The 15,452-nt window shown below is 33.7% G+C and overlaps 1 protein-coding gene across 1 annotated transcript in view; it reads left to right on the top strand.

Moving 5' to 3' along the window:
• The window catches only part of LOC129223321 (SET and MYND domain-containing protein 4-like), a 77,765-nt gene that overhangs the window by 33,644 nt on the left and 28,669 nt on the right, over nucleotides 1-15,452 (top strand). Inside the window, exons 11-12 of the mRNA XM_054857887.1 lie at nucleotides 548-696; nucleotides 4,802-5,202. Of these exons, the coding sequence (XP_054713862.1) occupies nucleotides 548-696; nucleotides 4,802-5,202 (550 nt within the window). The remainder of the gene's footprint in view (nucleotides 1-547; nucleotides 697-4,801; nucleotides 5,203-15,452) is intronic.

Genomic DNA, 15,452 nt, shown 5'->3' with positions numbered 1-15,452 from the left:
TCTGCACATGGCAGCAAAAGCAATAAAATGCCATTCACTGGTGCCATTAGCGCACAGCGCAAATTATCATAACCTGGAAATGCGGTTCACAGCAAAGCGTAAATACTTAGCTCAGCAATGGAGTGGCGCTCCAAAGTCTGCTAACCTAACGTCCGCCATCTTTATTTTTAACTGATCGTTCAAAATGTAACGAAAAACCAAACAGTTATCGTTCATTAAGCCCGTGAGTTTCGTTAGACTTAATGAACACACCCAAAATATCTTTCTTCTTCGATTTAGAAGTGAAACAAACATTTTAGCATATTAAGGTAAATGTCAAACCAAATTTAATTTTGAAATATTTACATGGAGGATAAGAGGCACATGACCAGAAATGTTACCATATTTCCAATTATTCGGAACCCACAATGATCCTCCTTTCCTTTACAAAAGGAAAAACTTTAACATGTAATACAAAAATTACAACATATTTTTCTTTCCAAACTATTCCATATATGTTTTGAATTGTTTTTAGTGCTGAAGTTTTGTGATGAATTTCTCTTTACAGAAAACAGAGATGAACTGACCAAAACATCTTGTTCTCTGTACCCGTTCGACTTTCCGGACGGGAGGTACAGGAGCAATTATTACTCCGTGTATCATTTACTGACCCATACGGATGACATGAACGTTGAAGACACATTCCAGTATGCTCTTGTAAGTTGTACTTATGTATGATTCTGTTAGATCATAAAGTAATTTTTTAGATTAGGTACAAAACGAAATAAATTCAAGTGCAAAGTGAAACAACAAATGATGACTGTAAATAGCCAGTTATGAGTTACACAAGTTTGTAAATTTCCTTCATTAATTTTGGCCTGTCTGAAAATTTTGTCAGCCAAATTAGTTAAATTTTTAAATTAACTGATATGACTAATTAATAGTATGATTCTGAAATATTTTTACTATTAACATTTTCTCATTTTCAAACTTTTTGTATTTTTTTGCACATGGCTAACTTTTCACATCATCTTTCTTTTTATTTTCGCTAAATATTTGTTGGTTAATAATGTACATTTATTAATAAATATTAGGTATTATATTTAGATTAAAAATGACATAAACAGTAGAAACTCATTTAACGGAAGTTGGTTTCATTTTTTTAAACAATATTAGAAAGTTTATTTTAAGATCACTGGAGGCAACAAGTCTTGTTGCAGACACCGAGGTATCTGCACAATTCAGAAGGTTCAAATGAAGAGTAGTAGTATTGAAACAGGTGAGATTTTAACTAAATTCTCAAAGAATATGATGTTGGACTTTCAACAGTGTGGTATATACAGCATGAAAATTGCAAATAACTGAAACATGTGAAAAAACTGGACAACGTTCTTTTATAAATATTTTATTCAGAAAAGAAGTAAAAGAGCACCGTATCTGAAATTAAGCTCCAACAAAATGCTCTTGAAAAATAAATTTATTACTTAACAGACTTTGCTTCCATTGTTTGATTAGACACTCCATTATGGGTCTGACATGGACCAATAAACTTGCCCACTTTGCCTTATTATAGGCAGACTCTAACTTAGTTTTCCCAGAGTGAATTCTTGGAGTAATTTGTAATGAGTCTATTTATACCAGTGGAGTTTTATCCCGGTTTATCTTATTCAGTATTAGTTTGATTTACTATAATCAGAACATAGTTTTTTTCTTTTTTTGGCAATGAGTGAGCATTGATCATGGTTAGAGATATTTTTTCTAAAGACTTGTGAGATTTTAATTAATGTTTTATTGCTCAATAAAGCTATTTAATTTTACAAGCTTGAATTATTACCAGACTGCAATGCAGCAATTTATCAGAAAAAAGTTATTTTAACCATTTAGTTTTGAAAGATGTAACTTGTAAGTTGCAAAATTTTCTATTCTTTACTTATGGGAATGCAGCATTTATTTTTTAATTTGCCTATAATGTAAGGTAAAATTTTGGGTAAATTTTCTAATGCATTGAGAAAACCATTTTGGGTGAAAAACTTTACTCCCTACCATCCCCAAAAGTGCCTATAACTTTTTTTATAGTCATAAACTGACTATAAAAAAATAGAGCTAGAAGCTTCGAATCTAGGGAAAATCTTCTACAGGACTTTTATTTTTTAATTTTTTTCAATGGCTATTCAATGATATCAAATTTGAAAAGGTAGGACAAATACTGTCTGACCACCAATGAGATGGAAAAGCAAACATCTGGTTTACTGGCAGAAATGGACTCATCTACTAGTTTGCAGAGATGCCAGATGTGTGTTAACAGAGGCACTTTAGAATGACTCAAATGTTTCTTTTTCCCTCTCATTCAGATGGACTTGTCTTAACAGGCTGTCTGCCAGTTCCTTAACAACTGTGTGTAGACTGTAGGGGAATGTGGGGCAAAGTGAAATAGTTAAGATGACTTAGCTTTTCCAATTAAAGAAAATAGAGTGGGAAAAATTTCATCTTTTTTTTCATGGGGCAAAGTGAAAAATGAAATATTTTTCTACTGAAATATTTTCTTCTTGATTGTAAAAAATAGTTTTAAACAAATGAAGGAGTAAATAAAAGGATGAATAAATAAATGAAATGATAATGAAGCAATAAACTAAAAAAATAAATAAATTAATTTATATATGAGGAAAAATAAATGAGTGAATCAAATAGCGAATGCGAAAGAAAATATAAGTGAATGAATGAATAAATCAGTGAATTATTAAATGAAGGAATGCAAATAGATTAGTCAATAAATGAATGCATAAGTAATTTAGTAAATAATTAAAAAAGTAAACAAAATGAAGTACAGTCAAACCTCGTTATCGCAACACCTGGATGTCACGTCACTTTTTCAAAATCTCGAACTTATGCCATATAATGTTTAGTACCTGGACGACCGAGCCTCGCTCGGCTTTAAAAGAATTATTTTTTGTCAAATTGTGTTTTTTTAAGGTTCAATACTTTTCCAAATATACTTTAAAAGCTTCACGTTAACGAAATATTATGTACTCGACCTTCTTATAACACTAAAGTACCAAACAGAGAAGATTCTGAATGTAATTAAATCAACATTTTGCTTTAAATTATCTGTTACGTTTGTTTCCACTATACAATTTTCTTGTCATTAATCAAAATATTTTGACCTTAGTTATGCTATGGTGAAATCGGTTTTTAACCGAATACTTCCTTTCATACTATGATGCTTTTCACGATTTTATCCCAATCGAGATTTTTTTTTTTTTTGAATAAGTACTTTTAAGTTTTTACGCCAGAAAATGCTACATACAGCAAGATATCCACAAACCATTCCAACAAATGATAACAACTGTCTTAACAAAACGTAAACAATCTCAAGACATACACTTCTTCGAAATAAAATTTAGATGCGTGATTTAAAAAACATGTTAAACGATTTGAAGTGTAAAAAAAATAAATAAATAAAATAAAATAAAATAAGATGGTCAAGCAATAGTTTCCTTTAAAAAAGAAAAAAAGCCTTACATCGACTTATATAATGCTTTTGAATTTGTTTTCAGCCAAGTGTGTTTGAAATTAGCCAAAGTGGCTAATATCACCAAGTGGCCAAGCAAGTATAAAATTTTAAAGCGAGAAGAGACAAATTTTTATTGTTATGGTTGCAAATCGTCTGCTTGATGCGTCAACTCACAGTTTACTTCGAGGCTGAACTCAATTTGACTTTATGTTAAAAAACTGTTTTTTGTAAAAAATCGCGTTTTTACAGAAAAAACACTGATGTAGATGAACTTAGAATGCAAAACTACAATTAACTCCAAAATTTCATCCAAATCGTTAGAGCCGTTTCCGAGATAAGAAATATATACATACCCACAAGAATTGCTCATTTAAAGATATAAGATGTTCAATTGCTCCGGGTTTTTCTAGTTTTTTGGTGCAACTCCAGTTGTCAAATTCTGAACTAAAGTGAAGTCTTTAATTGGTTTCTTTCTTTCTGATAAGTACAGAAAACCCTTTTTTTATTCACTGAATAATCAACTTTGTGGAAGGGAGAAGTATTAAAAAGGTTATGCAAAAGCTAAGCAAGCCCTTATTGAAAGTATTTAAGAGTTGAGAAAAAAAGGAAAAAAATGTGAAGTATTTTTTTTCCTTATACTTTTAGTTTTATTCAGCAATAATTTAAATTTATATTCGCTAAACATAATTAAAAACATCAAAACTAATAATTTCATTATTAAATCTATAATTTTGTTATAAACAAATGTTTCATTATGAATTTTAATACTATTCCGGTTATGACGTGGCTCCGGCTTGACGACACTTTGTTGACAGTCCCAAAGGTGATGTGATAACGAGGTTCAGGTGTATTTCACTTTGCTCCCGCAAGTGTTTGACTAAGTGTTCAAAAATGTTTAAAATACAAAAAAGCTTAATACTAACAAAATAAATGCCACACAAAATAGAAGTAGGTCGCAAATATTTAAAATGTGAAGGGGACTCTCGCTCTGGGGGGGGGGGGGATGTTGATAAAAAGAACTTAATCATTTGATTAAAACAAAAATTATTTTTGACAGCAAAAATTATTTTGAACAGCAGAATATTACACTTTGAGTATCCATTTTTGAAAATTGCTTGTATTATCACATGCTTTGCTCTTGAGAGGTAATTCTTTCCTGACTGGAATAGACTACGTGCGTTACTACACAGTTAAAATATTACTAGATGGGTAGCGCTAAAAGCAGAGTAAATATTTCACCATTTCACTTTGCCCCACATTCCCTCACACGTGTCACACTCTCCAGCTGAACGAGCTCTTCTCGTCCCCCAGACCGCCCTCCTGCTCCTGGTGCTCCTGGACCGCCTCAACTACTTCGCCACCCTGGAGAACCAGACGCTGCGGGAGCGCCTCATCAGCTGCAACCTGAACCCGGGCAGGGTGGGCTCCGCCCCCTCCACGCCCACCCACAAGCGCAGCCCCGTCCACGCCCAGGAGGAGGAGGAGCCCCCGCCCGCCCAGGGGCCCCCCGCCATGGAGCTGTTTGTGGGGGGGCTGCTCCTGCGCCACATCCTGCAGCTGGTGTGCAACGCCAACGCCATCACGGAGCTGCAGGCGGTGCCCCAGCCTGGGGGCGGCTCCGTCCTCAACCAGCGCCAGGTCAAGGTCGCCACCGGCATCTTCCCCACCACGAGCCTCATGAACCATTCGTGCAATCCATCGGTCATATCCAGGTGAGTGGGTTGTGAGCGTTTCGGCCTGTGCTGCCGTGCTAAGCGCAGATGTGGTATCTGCAGTAGAGCTCAAAATGAGAAATTGATGATTAAAGTTTTACAACTCGTTTCTTTGATTTATGACTTACTTAAACGCTCAACTTGCGGTAGTTGTTTCGGAAATAACTTATCTAAAAACCGTGAGAGAGTATTTTTGTAAAAATCTTAATTTAAAATTAATAAATGTAGTTACGACACATTTTCTTTTCAAAACCTTTCCATATATTAAGCTATTTGCACCGTAAGTGACAATTACTAGGCAGTTTTAGGGGTATCTGCACAGATACGACAATAGTAGCTTAGTAAAACAACCCTCAATGTATCATTAAATAATACTGAAAACATCTGCTTTCTTTGGACTTAGATGTTTCGCTTTATTTTGTTGTTAATACAAATCTAACAGATTCTACCTTCTGAACGATACCATTTTCAAAACTCCGGACAGTTAAAACTGTAATCCATAACAATTTTCTGTTCTTTATATTCAAAGAATGTTCTTTTTACAATGTTTTTATTTTCTAGATTCATTTTTACCGAGCATGAAGATAATTTTGGCGGCAGACGATACTTAAATAAAAATATGACGGGCCGTAGAATGAAATGCGTTTTTTTTTTGCATGAAAGAATTAGATATGAATATTTTACATGCATTTCGTTTTTAGAATTTACATTTTAAATAAACTTTTAAATAGAAAAGCTGAATATTTACTTTAACAATTATGCAAAGTTGTATTAGTTTTTATTATCAACATGTATTCAACGGTAAACTAATTTTAATATTCTGTGTTACACTAAACTGCTACATTATTAAATATGCTGCTTTACTAAGGTATAAATGTTGTATCTACAAATTACTAAGGAAAAAAGTGGTAACTGCGCAGATACCACTTTAAAGGCTTAGTATTTGTCACTTACGTTCAAATTACCTTAGCAAACTAAGCTAATTTGCAGTTACGACTTTTTTCTTAGAGCTTTTTTTAATATTTCGCTTTCACAAATCGCCAAAAAACTTGAGATTTAGGTAAATTAAATTACTAACGACCACCTGGTGACAATAACTCAATTTTGATAAAATGTGCAGATACCACATCTGTGCTTAGCACGGCAGTGTGGTGGTTTTAACCACGGATAAAAACTGGTTAAAGCTGGCTTGGGTAAAATCAGTTTTGTCCAGTTTTGGCCATTGGACAAAAATGGCAGTGTTTGCAGAAATGAGTTTTCGGGATATTTGAAGAAACTCCTTTTAGATTCAATACTAACAATAGAGAAACGTTGAAATTTGGCTTTTTTTGCGCTCTTTTTCAGGGAAAACCATATAAGCAAGCTTGTGCTGTGAAGCTAATGTACAATACTCATAGATGACAAAAATGCAAAAAATTGGAAAATGAAAAATTTTCAGCTATTGCCTTTTACTGCATTTGACCATATAGGAAATGATAAAGTTTAAAATCAAAATAAATGAGTACATAAAAGAAGTTTGGATTATCATTCCAATAACTCAGTCACTATTCATTATTTAAGTGAACAGTTAATTTTACACCCTATGCAAGTAATAAATGACAGCATGTTCCTAAATTGTTAATCACACCATAGGAGAAATATGTAATATTTTTTTTTTGAAAATATGTTTCCACAATATATACTTTTTTCATAGTTTTATACATACAAAATAAATTTCAAATTTCAGGGACCAATCCAGGATTTTTTTCTTGCTACCAATTTTTGTGAAAGTATTGCATCATTCTATTTTTGTGAAAGTTTTTTTTATCAGCATTGTTTTTGTGAAATTTTAGACGCATCCTAATTTTTGTAAAAGAAGTAGTGGAACAAGTGAAATTTTAGTTTGAAAAGTGTAAATGTCATCTAGTATTATTTTTAACAGGTTTCGTTTTTTTGGGGGGGGGGGGGGGGAGTTAAAAACCTAAGAAGCAGTGTTCGCGCTCAACTATCCGTAACATGGGTCCCAGGGACCCATTAATGAAATAGATTTGGGTCCTTTGGTGGAAAAAATGAGTCCCTTAAATTTTAAACAGAAAATCTTAGTGTGTAAATGAATAATATAAAAATATTTATACTTGGGGGGGGGGAGGCATGAAATAAAATAAATTGGTTATTTTTGCCCTAATTTTTTTGTGATTTTATCATTGTAAAATTATTTTCAAATAATACACTTGCAAGACTCAGTTATGTGAGAAACTATTTGGTCAGTTACAATGAGATTAACTCAAAATTTACTTTAAAAATGGGTTTTACCATAAAATATAAAACAAGTGCCTCTGATTGATCAAGCAAAAAGCACTCCCTTAACTTTTGTTTTCCTGGAAATTTTTCTTAGTGAAAAAAACAAACAGACCCCCCCCCTTCCCAATTATCATTGGCAATTACATAATAATAATAATAAATCGCAAGCGAATGAACACAACGCAAAAATCGCGATCACAAAAACGAAACATTTTCTCATATGAGTGTGAAAATTGCTCATTTGCAATCTTAAATCAGTATATTTGACTTGATTTTGACTCGTTCAAAATATGTTTTGGTTTTTGTTATTTTTAAAATCGCACCATTTTGAAAATGGCGCGATCGATTAATACCCGACTTTTGCAAGTCCAAATAAAAATAACCCATCAGAAAGAGATGAATTATTAGAAAAAGAACAAGGTTAAAGTGCTTTTGTATAAAATTCAAGTATTCATAAGCAATTTAACAAGAAAAATGTCAAGTTCCGAACTCTTTGTTGACATAAAAAAATTCCTTTCCTGAACTTTCCCAACGTTCTAAGCCCATGTAGCAGTTGTTTTTGAAAGGAAAACTAATGTTTAAAAACTCGTCGTTTATTTGAACACTTAATCATAACTATTTACAGGAAAATAAAATAAAAACAGAATCGCTTAAAAACAAAAACGATCTCCATCTATCAACTTGATAGTCACCCTCACTCACTCATTCATTCCAAACACCACCTCATTCCATCTCAATGCACGTGTCTTATGCACGTCGACTCGGCACGTGCCGATCGCCGATTGGCGATGACGTCAATCGCGTCAGCCCGCACCCAGCCGACGTGCAAGAACGAATTTGCATGGGAATCAATTTTTTCAATAGCCAACATCGGCCCCCTTCCCGTGCAAATCACTCTTCAAACATACTATCACTTTCACAACATCAAAAACATCAATTGCAAATGTAACTAACATTTCAAAAACACAATACATAAATATCACCAGTATTAAATCAAAAAAATTTGAAATTTGAAGAAAATCTAATAAGTAAAAAGTTTAGCATAACTAAAGCTCGATAAGTTCACTTTGAAATAAAGTCAAAAAGTTCAAAGTCAATGAATCTCAAAAAATCACACAGCATCTCGCTGGTCAAAACGTAAAGTCCGGAAAAGTCATTCTTTCCAAAAGAAAGCACATTCAAACAAATACTTGATCACAAAATTTCTTCAACTCCAATCTAGTAGGTGGCTTCGTAAACAAATCTGCAACATTTTCTTTCCCAGAAACAAATTTCAAATTGAAAATTTCATCATTTACTAAATTGCGAATGAAATGGTATCTAACGTCTATATGTTTCGTTCGCGCATTTTCTACACTTGATTTCGTGAAATCAATTGCCGATTTGTTGTCGCAAAATAAAGTACAATCTCCAAGACTGAAGTTCAAATTTTTATCCGCTAGTACATTTTTCAGCCACACAGACTCTTTCGCCGCGTCAGCTAGTGCGATATATTCAGATTCCATCGAGGACAGACTCACACATTTTTGCTTCGTTGTTTTCCACACAATAGGAACTTCGTCGATAAAAATTATCATTCCTCCCAATGAAACTCTGTCGTCCCTACTTGCAGCGTAGTCGGCATCTGAAAAACTTTTCATTTCAATGTTTCGCACTTTGGACAAGTTCAGCTTATATTCTTTGGTAGACCTAACGTAACCTAGAAGCTTAAGTAGTATTTCCCAGTGTTTGATTCCGGGATTTTCCTGCACTTGCGATAAAACATTTACCGCGTAGGTTATGTCGGGGCGAGTGCGGTTTGCTAAAAATGCTAAACTACCGAGCAAACTTCGATAGGGAATTCTTTCCATTTCTTCTATTTCACACTTCGAACTTGGGCAATCTAATTTTGAAATAACAGTTCCCTTTACTATGGGTAAAGAAGTTATCGGGATTTTATATTCTTTAAATTTGTCACAAATTTCTTCTATGTAACTTTGTTGATGCAAATACAAATTTTTATGATCTTGACAAAATTCGATCCCTAACAATTTTCTCGTTTCTCCGAGGACTTTCAGATCGAAAATTTTTCGCAGACTTTTTATGACTTCATCTATATACTGGTTTTCCTTTCCGAATATTACGATATCATCTACGTAGAGTAATAGGATGGTATTTCGTCCTTTAAAAACGCAATTACACCATTCTACTTTAATGAAATTAATATTTTTTAATGCTTTCTCGATTTCTATATACCAGTTTCTTCCGCTTTGATGTAGTCCGTAGATTGACTTTTTCAGAAGACAAACTTTATTTTTATCTTTACAAAAACCTACGGGTTGGTGCATATATATACTTTCCTTTAATTCGGCATATAAATAAGCGTTTTTTATGTCTACTTGACAATTTTTCCAACTATAAAAAACAAACCAAAATACAAAAAAATAGTCTAATAATTGAAAAATTGACTACTGGGCAAAAAAGCGTCAAAATCTTCTCTCCTTTGTTGACAACCTAAAATTACCAATCTCGATTTGAATCTTGAAATTCGATTATTTACATCCCTTTTTACGCTGTACACCCATCTATTTCCTAGTATAGTTTTGTGCGGCGGTCTCTCAACTAACTCAAAAACTTTTCTTTCTTTCATCGTATTTAACTCGTCGTTCATGGATTCGATCCAATCTTGAGCATTTTCTGATTCTATAGCGTCCTTGAAACTTGTCGGAATTTTCACCTCAACAATGTTCGCTTCATTTTTTTCAGTTTCGCGTTCCGTATCATTTGCAAATTTAATCTTTCCCGAAAAAACATTCTTTCCGCTGAAATCAAACAGCTGTTTTTCGAATTTTAAATTTTTACTTTTGCAATATTTTTCTATATCATTACATGATCTAAATCTTTGTTTCGTTCCCTCTAAGAAATAATAAATGTCATTTCGCGTTCCGTCTGGTCTCGGCACTGCATTTCTAACCCAATTCAATTCTGACGCGCTTTTCGCTAATTCAGATCCGTTTTCTTCGGAAACTTTCTCAGTTGAATCTTCACTAGATGTTCCACCTTCATCGCGATTTTGCGCGCTTTCTTCCTCATCTAACTCATAATGGAATTCCGAGTATTGAGTTCGTTTTTTAGGTTTTTCTATTGGGTCCAGGACTTCTTCCACTGCATTCTTATTTTCATTAAACTTAACATTACAAGTTTCAATTACTTTTTGCTCGTTATTTAACCAAATTCTATATCCTCTGGTATTTATCGCATATCCTATCATTATTCCCTCCACTGCACGCATTTCGAATTTATTTCTCCATTGCTTTGGAACATTAACGAAAGCTTTGCTTCCGAAAGCTTTTAGGAATACTACCGAGGGTTTTCTGCCGAAAAACATTTCAAAAGGGGTTTTGGTTGTTTTATGACAAATTCGATTCCAAGTGAAAGTGAAACAATATAACGCTTCTGCCCACCATTCATTGTTCATTTTCGCGTCTTTTAGCATTGCTTTTATCCCGTCTAAAGCTGTCTTGTTGAAACGTTCGCAAATCCCGTTTTCCTCTGGTGTATAAGCATTTGTTCTTTGGGCTTGAATACCGTAAGAACTTAAATACCGTTCAAACTCTTCATTGCAAAATTCGCCCCCCCGTTGTCTGTACGAATGCTAACAAGTTTCTTTCCCGTTATTCTTTCCATTTTCTTATGATAGTGGATGAATTTGCTTAAAACTTCATCTTTTCGTTTTAAAGTGTAAACAGTCACGAAACGACTAAAATCATCAATTATCGAAAGAAAATATCTACTCCCACTTTTTGATGGCGTTGGTAGAGGACCACAAACGTTCCATAAAAACTAACTGTAGTGCAGAATTTGAGGTCTTAGGATTTGATTTAAAAGAAATCCTAGTTGACTTAGCTAGAATGCAAACTTCACATTTTTCGTCTGGTTTTTCTATTTTTGGAAGACCATTCACGCTTTGATTTTTACTAGTATCTCGGATGTAATCATAATTTATGTGACAAAATCTCCTATGCCAAAGGTTAGAGAGTTGATTTTGTTTAACAGTTCCAGCATTTACGTTAAATCCGACTTCCGTTTGTTTATTTTCTACAATTTGCGTTTGTTTAACAGTACCGGCATTTACGTTAAATCCGCTTTCTACTTGTTTATTTTCTGCAGTATCGTACGCAAACGGTTCTACATAGTATAAACCCTCTTCTCTCCGTGCATAAAATAGCTTTCGCCAATTATTGAAGAATACGCAAATTTTTCCTTTACTACCAACAAAATGTGCACCGGCTGCTTCTAAACGTGCACCGGAGATTAAATTTTCTTCTCATGTTTGGGTTGTATAAAACGTTAGTTAACTCTATCCAATTAACTTTCCCGTTCATTTTTTACAGCAAATCTCACAGTTCCTCTTCCCAAAACTTTACTATTAGCATTTCCCACTGCCAAAGCCATATTTACATCGGAAATTTCTTCAAAATTTTTCATTAAGTTCTTGTTATTACAAAAATGCGTTGTTGCCGCACAATCAAAAATCCAGTGAAACTGATTCCTATTACAATCTTTACCTGCTCCTGATTCAGAGGTCGAAATGTAACTCTCAACTAACATCGAATATTTATCATTGAAGTTCGAAAAGTTATTACGATTTACGTTACTTTTACATTGCGCGATCAAATGTCCGTATTGATGACATCTATGACACGGTCCTATTAACTTTCTATCCTTCGTATTTTTAACAAATTTAGCATTTTCCTTTGTTTTCTACTACTTTTCCTGTCTTCTTGCTTCTATTAGTAATATTGAAAGCACTCACCTCAGGTTTTTCATTGTCGGCTTTTACCTGTTTCAGCCTACTTTCTTCTTTCACCAGCTCCTCAGCAATCTTGTTGATGTCAAAATCTTCATCACTCCAACGGTAAATTAGTTGGATTTATACCGGTATATTCCGGCGGTAAATGCCTAATAACTTGGAAACCTTGAAAAAGCGAATCTAAAACTATGGCCCGCGTCATACAATTTCTTCACAGCTAATTTAACTCTAGCTATAAAAAGACCCATTTCCTTCGCTATCTTTATAACGGATGTTAAAGAATTCATCCAAAAGTTGTATAACTCTCGCTCGCGTTTTTGGTTCAAACTGAGCTTGTAGAATCTCCCATGCTTTCTTGCCATCTGCAGTGTCTTGAATAAGTGGTCTGAACTCAGGCTTTATAGCATAATAAAGTGTGGTGTAGGCGCGATCCTGCAACAGGAGAAATTCGCTACGCTCACGACTAGTTGCCTTTTCATCTAAAGCGACTACTTTCCCTTCAATAAATTTCCAACATCCTTTATCGAGAAGTAATACTTTAACATCTATTTTCCATCTATCCCAGTTCTTTTTGCAGAGCAGTTCAAAACCTTCGGGGAGCAAAGCCATGGCTGTAAAGCAATGTTCAAAATTTCTAACTTAAACTTGAAAATCTTCAGACTTTAAAAAGCTCATATGATTTTTCAATCCTTACGGCCCCCGAAGCCGATATATCTCTCAAAATGAAATATTGCAACATGGGCACGGCCCATAACCTGTTGACATAAAAAAATTCCTTTCCTGAATTTTCCCTACGTTCTAAGCCCATGTAGCAGTTGTTTTTGAAAGGAAAACTAATGTTTAAAAACTCGTCGTTTATTTGAACACTTAATCATAACTATTTACAGGATAATAAAATAAAAAAAAACAGAATCGCTTAAAAACAAAAACGATCTCCATCTATCAACTTGATAGTCACCCTCACTCACTCATTCCAAACACCACCTCATTCCATCTCAATGCACGTGTCTTATGCACGTCGACTCGGCACGTGCCGATCGCCGATTGGCGATGACGTCAATCGCGTCAGCCCGCACCCAACCGACGTGCAAGAACGAATTTGCATGGGAATCAATGTTTTCAATAGCCAACAGGCATAAGTGTGTGGGTAGTTGTGTATGTGAATGCTTGTGTGGGGGGGGGGTATGTGTATGTGTGTAGGCATATGTTTTTGTGTGTGTGCAGGCATGAATGTATGGGTAGTTGTGTGTATGTGTTTGTGTGTGTAGGTGTCTGTATGTATGTGTGTGTGTATGTGTGCGTGTAGTTTATGTATGCGCGTGTGTGTAGGACATGGATGCAACCTGGAGGCGGCTTTCGCTATAGGAGCAGCATCGTTAGGACCCGGTCGATGGTGATGGTGCGGAAGGTGGCAGTGGGAAAATAAAATGATAGGACGTCAAAATCAGTCAAATGAAAGCAATAAGCAATCGTGATTGCTCAATAAATGAATAAATAAAAGGAAAAAAGAAATACAACTTTGCAAAGCTCGTTTTTTGACCTGAAAGGCAATGGATGCTTTCAGCATTTCAGCTAGAAACATAGTCGCCATATTTGGTCATTCACAAGATCGAAGTAGATAAGATGCTCAAGTGCCTAAGTTTTCAAAAACAAAGCAGAATTGGATGTTTTATTGAACTCCAAACTGATGAAAATAACTTAAAATGTGCAGCAAATCGTTTTCTTTTATTTTTATTTTTAAAGTAATTTTCTTGAGGAATGAAAAGTTTTATATTTAAAATTTCACCTTATTTTCATTGCTTTGGACGCATAAGTGCTAAAAGATTTTCTAAACTAAGGAACTAAAATGTAAGAAATAAAAATATAAATAAAAAATAAAAATATAAATAAAAAATAAATAATAATAATAAAAACGAAATAACTAAAATGTAACCTCATAAGGATTTTATTTTAAAATTATTTTTTCGCAACAAATTCAAAAATTTATATCTTAATTTTCGGCACAGTCGCCATGTTTGGTCATTCCTAAGATGTTAGTACGCAAGACACTTTAAGTGCCTACATTTTCATAAACGGAATTGGATGTTTATTGCAATGCAGACTGTTGAAAATATTGCAAAATGTGCCATCTTTTTCGGATAATCCTTAAATTTTTGTTTTATATAAAGTGCAAAATTTTATCTTAGAATAATATCTTACCTTCATTGCTTTAGAGGCTCAAGTGCTAAAAACAGACTTACATCTAAATCGTAGTTTTTTAAGGATTTTGAATTTCTACTTTTATGTAACAAATTCAAAAATCTAATTAGAATTAAGCCTTTTTCGCACAGACGCCATGTTTGGTCATTCACAAAATGGAAATAGAAGAGACTATTACTTGCTAAGTTTCCAAAAACAGAATTTGATGTTTACCTCAATACAAACTATTGAAGATTACATAAAATGTACAATAAATCATGTGTTTCTTTTTAAATTATTTTCAATAAAAATGTGAATTATTACCTGTGCAGTTGCATTTGCTTTGGAAGCTTTGCTATAAACTAAAACATTCATCTAAAATGCAGTTTCCTGCAACTTCTCATTTATTAACTTATTTATTTATTCATTAAAAAAAACCTATTTTAACTTAAATTTTCCATACTTAAATAAATATGTATTGAATAATTGCTTTTCATAGTGCACAGAGTTCTATTTATTTTTATGAAAGTAGTGAAAAAACTGCTCCCCCCCTCCTCTTTTTTATACTCTAAAACTTGGCGACAGTGGTGGTCACTAAGTTTTTCAGGTCTAACTGCCACTGGCCAGTTGGAAAATTTCTGAATCTTGACCTTTACTTGTCTATTTTATGAAAACTCAAAATAAAACTGATAATAATGCTGCAGATTATTTTCAACTGCCCAAAATAATGTCGCAGACTGGATAGAAAGTTTTTGCTACTTGGTGCAAGTACTATATTTTACCTCATTGAAATATTCAGCATCGTACATAAGAAGTTGAATATTTTTAGAGTACCAAGAGATAAAAATAGTACAATGCCATCAACACTATTAAAAAGAGAGAAAAAAAACAATTGTGTTATTCACTCTTCTGTTGCAAAAGTTACTTTACAGAAACTAATAGAATTGTATATTAATTATATAAAATTGTTTTACTTTTTACAAAAGCTATCCCCCTGATC

This window comes from Uloborus diversus, chromosome 5, assembly GCF_026930045.1.
Source record: "Uloborus diversus isolate 005 chromosome 5, Udiv.v.3.1, whole genome shotgun sequence".
NCBI lineage: Eukaryota > Metazoa > Arthropoda > Arachnida > Araneae > Uloboridae > Uloborus > Uloborus diversus.
The sequence above is the reverse complement of the archived record's forward strand: the minus strand, read 5'-3'. Positions and strand labels throughout refer to the sequence as shown.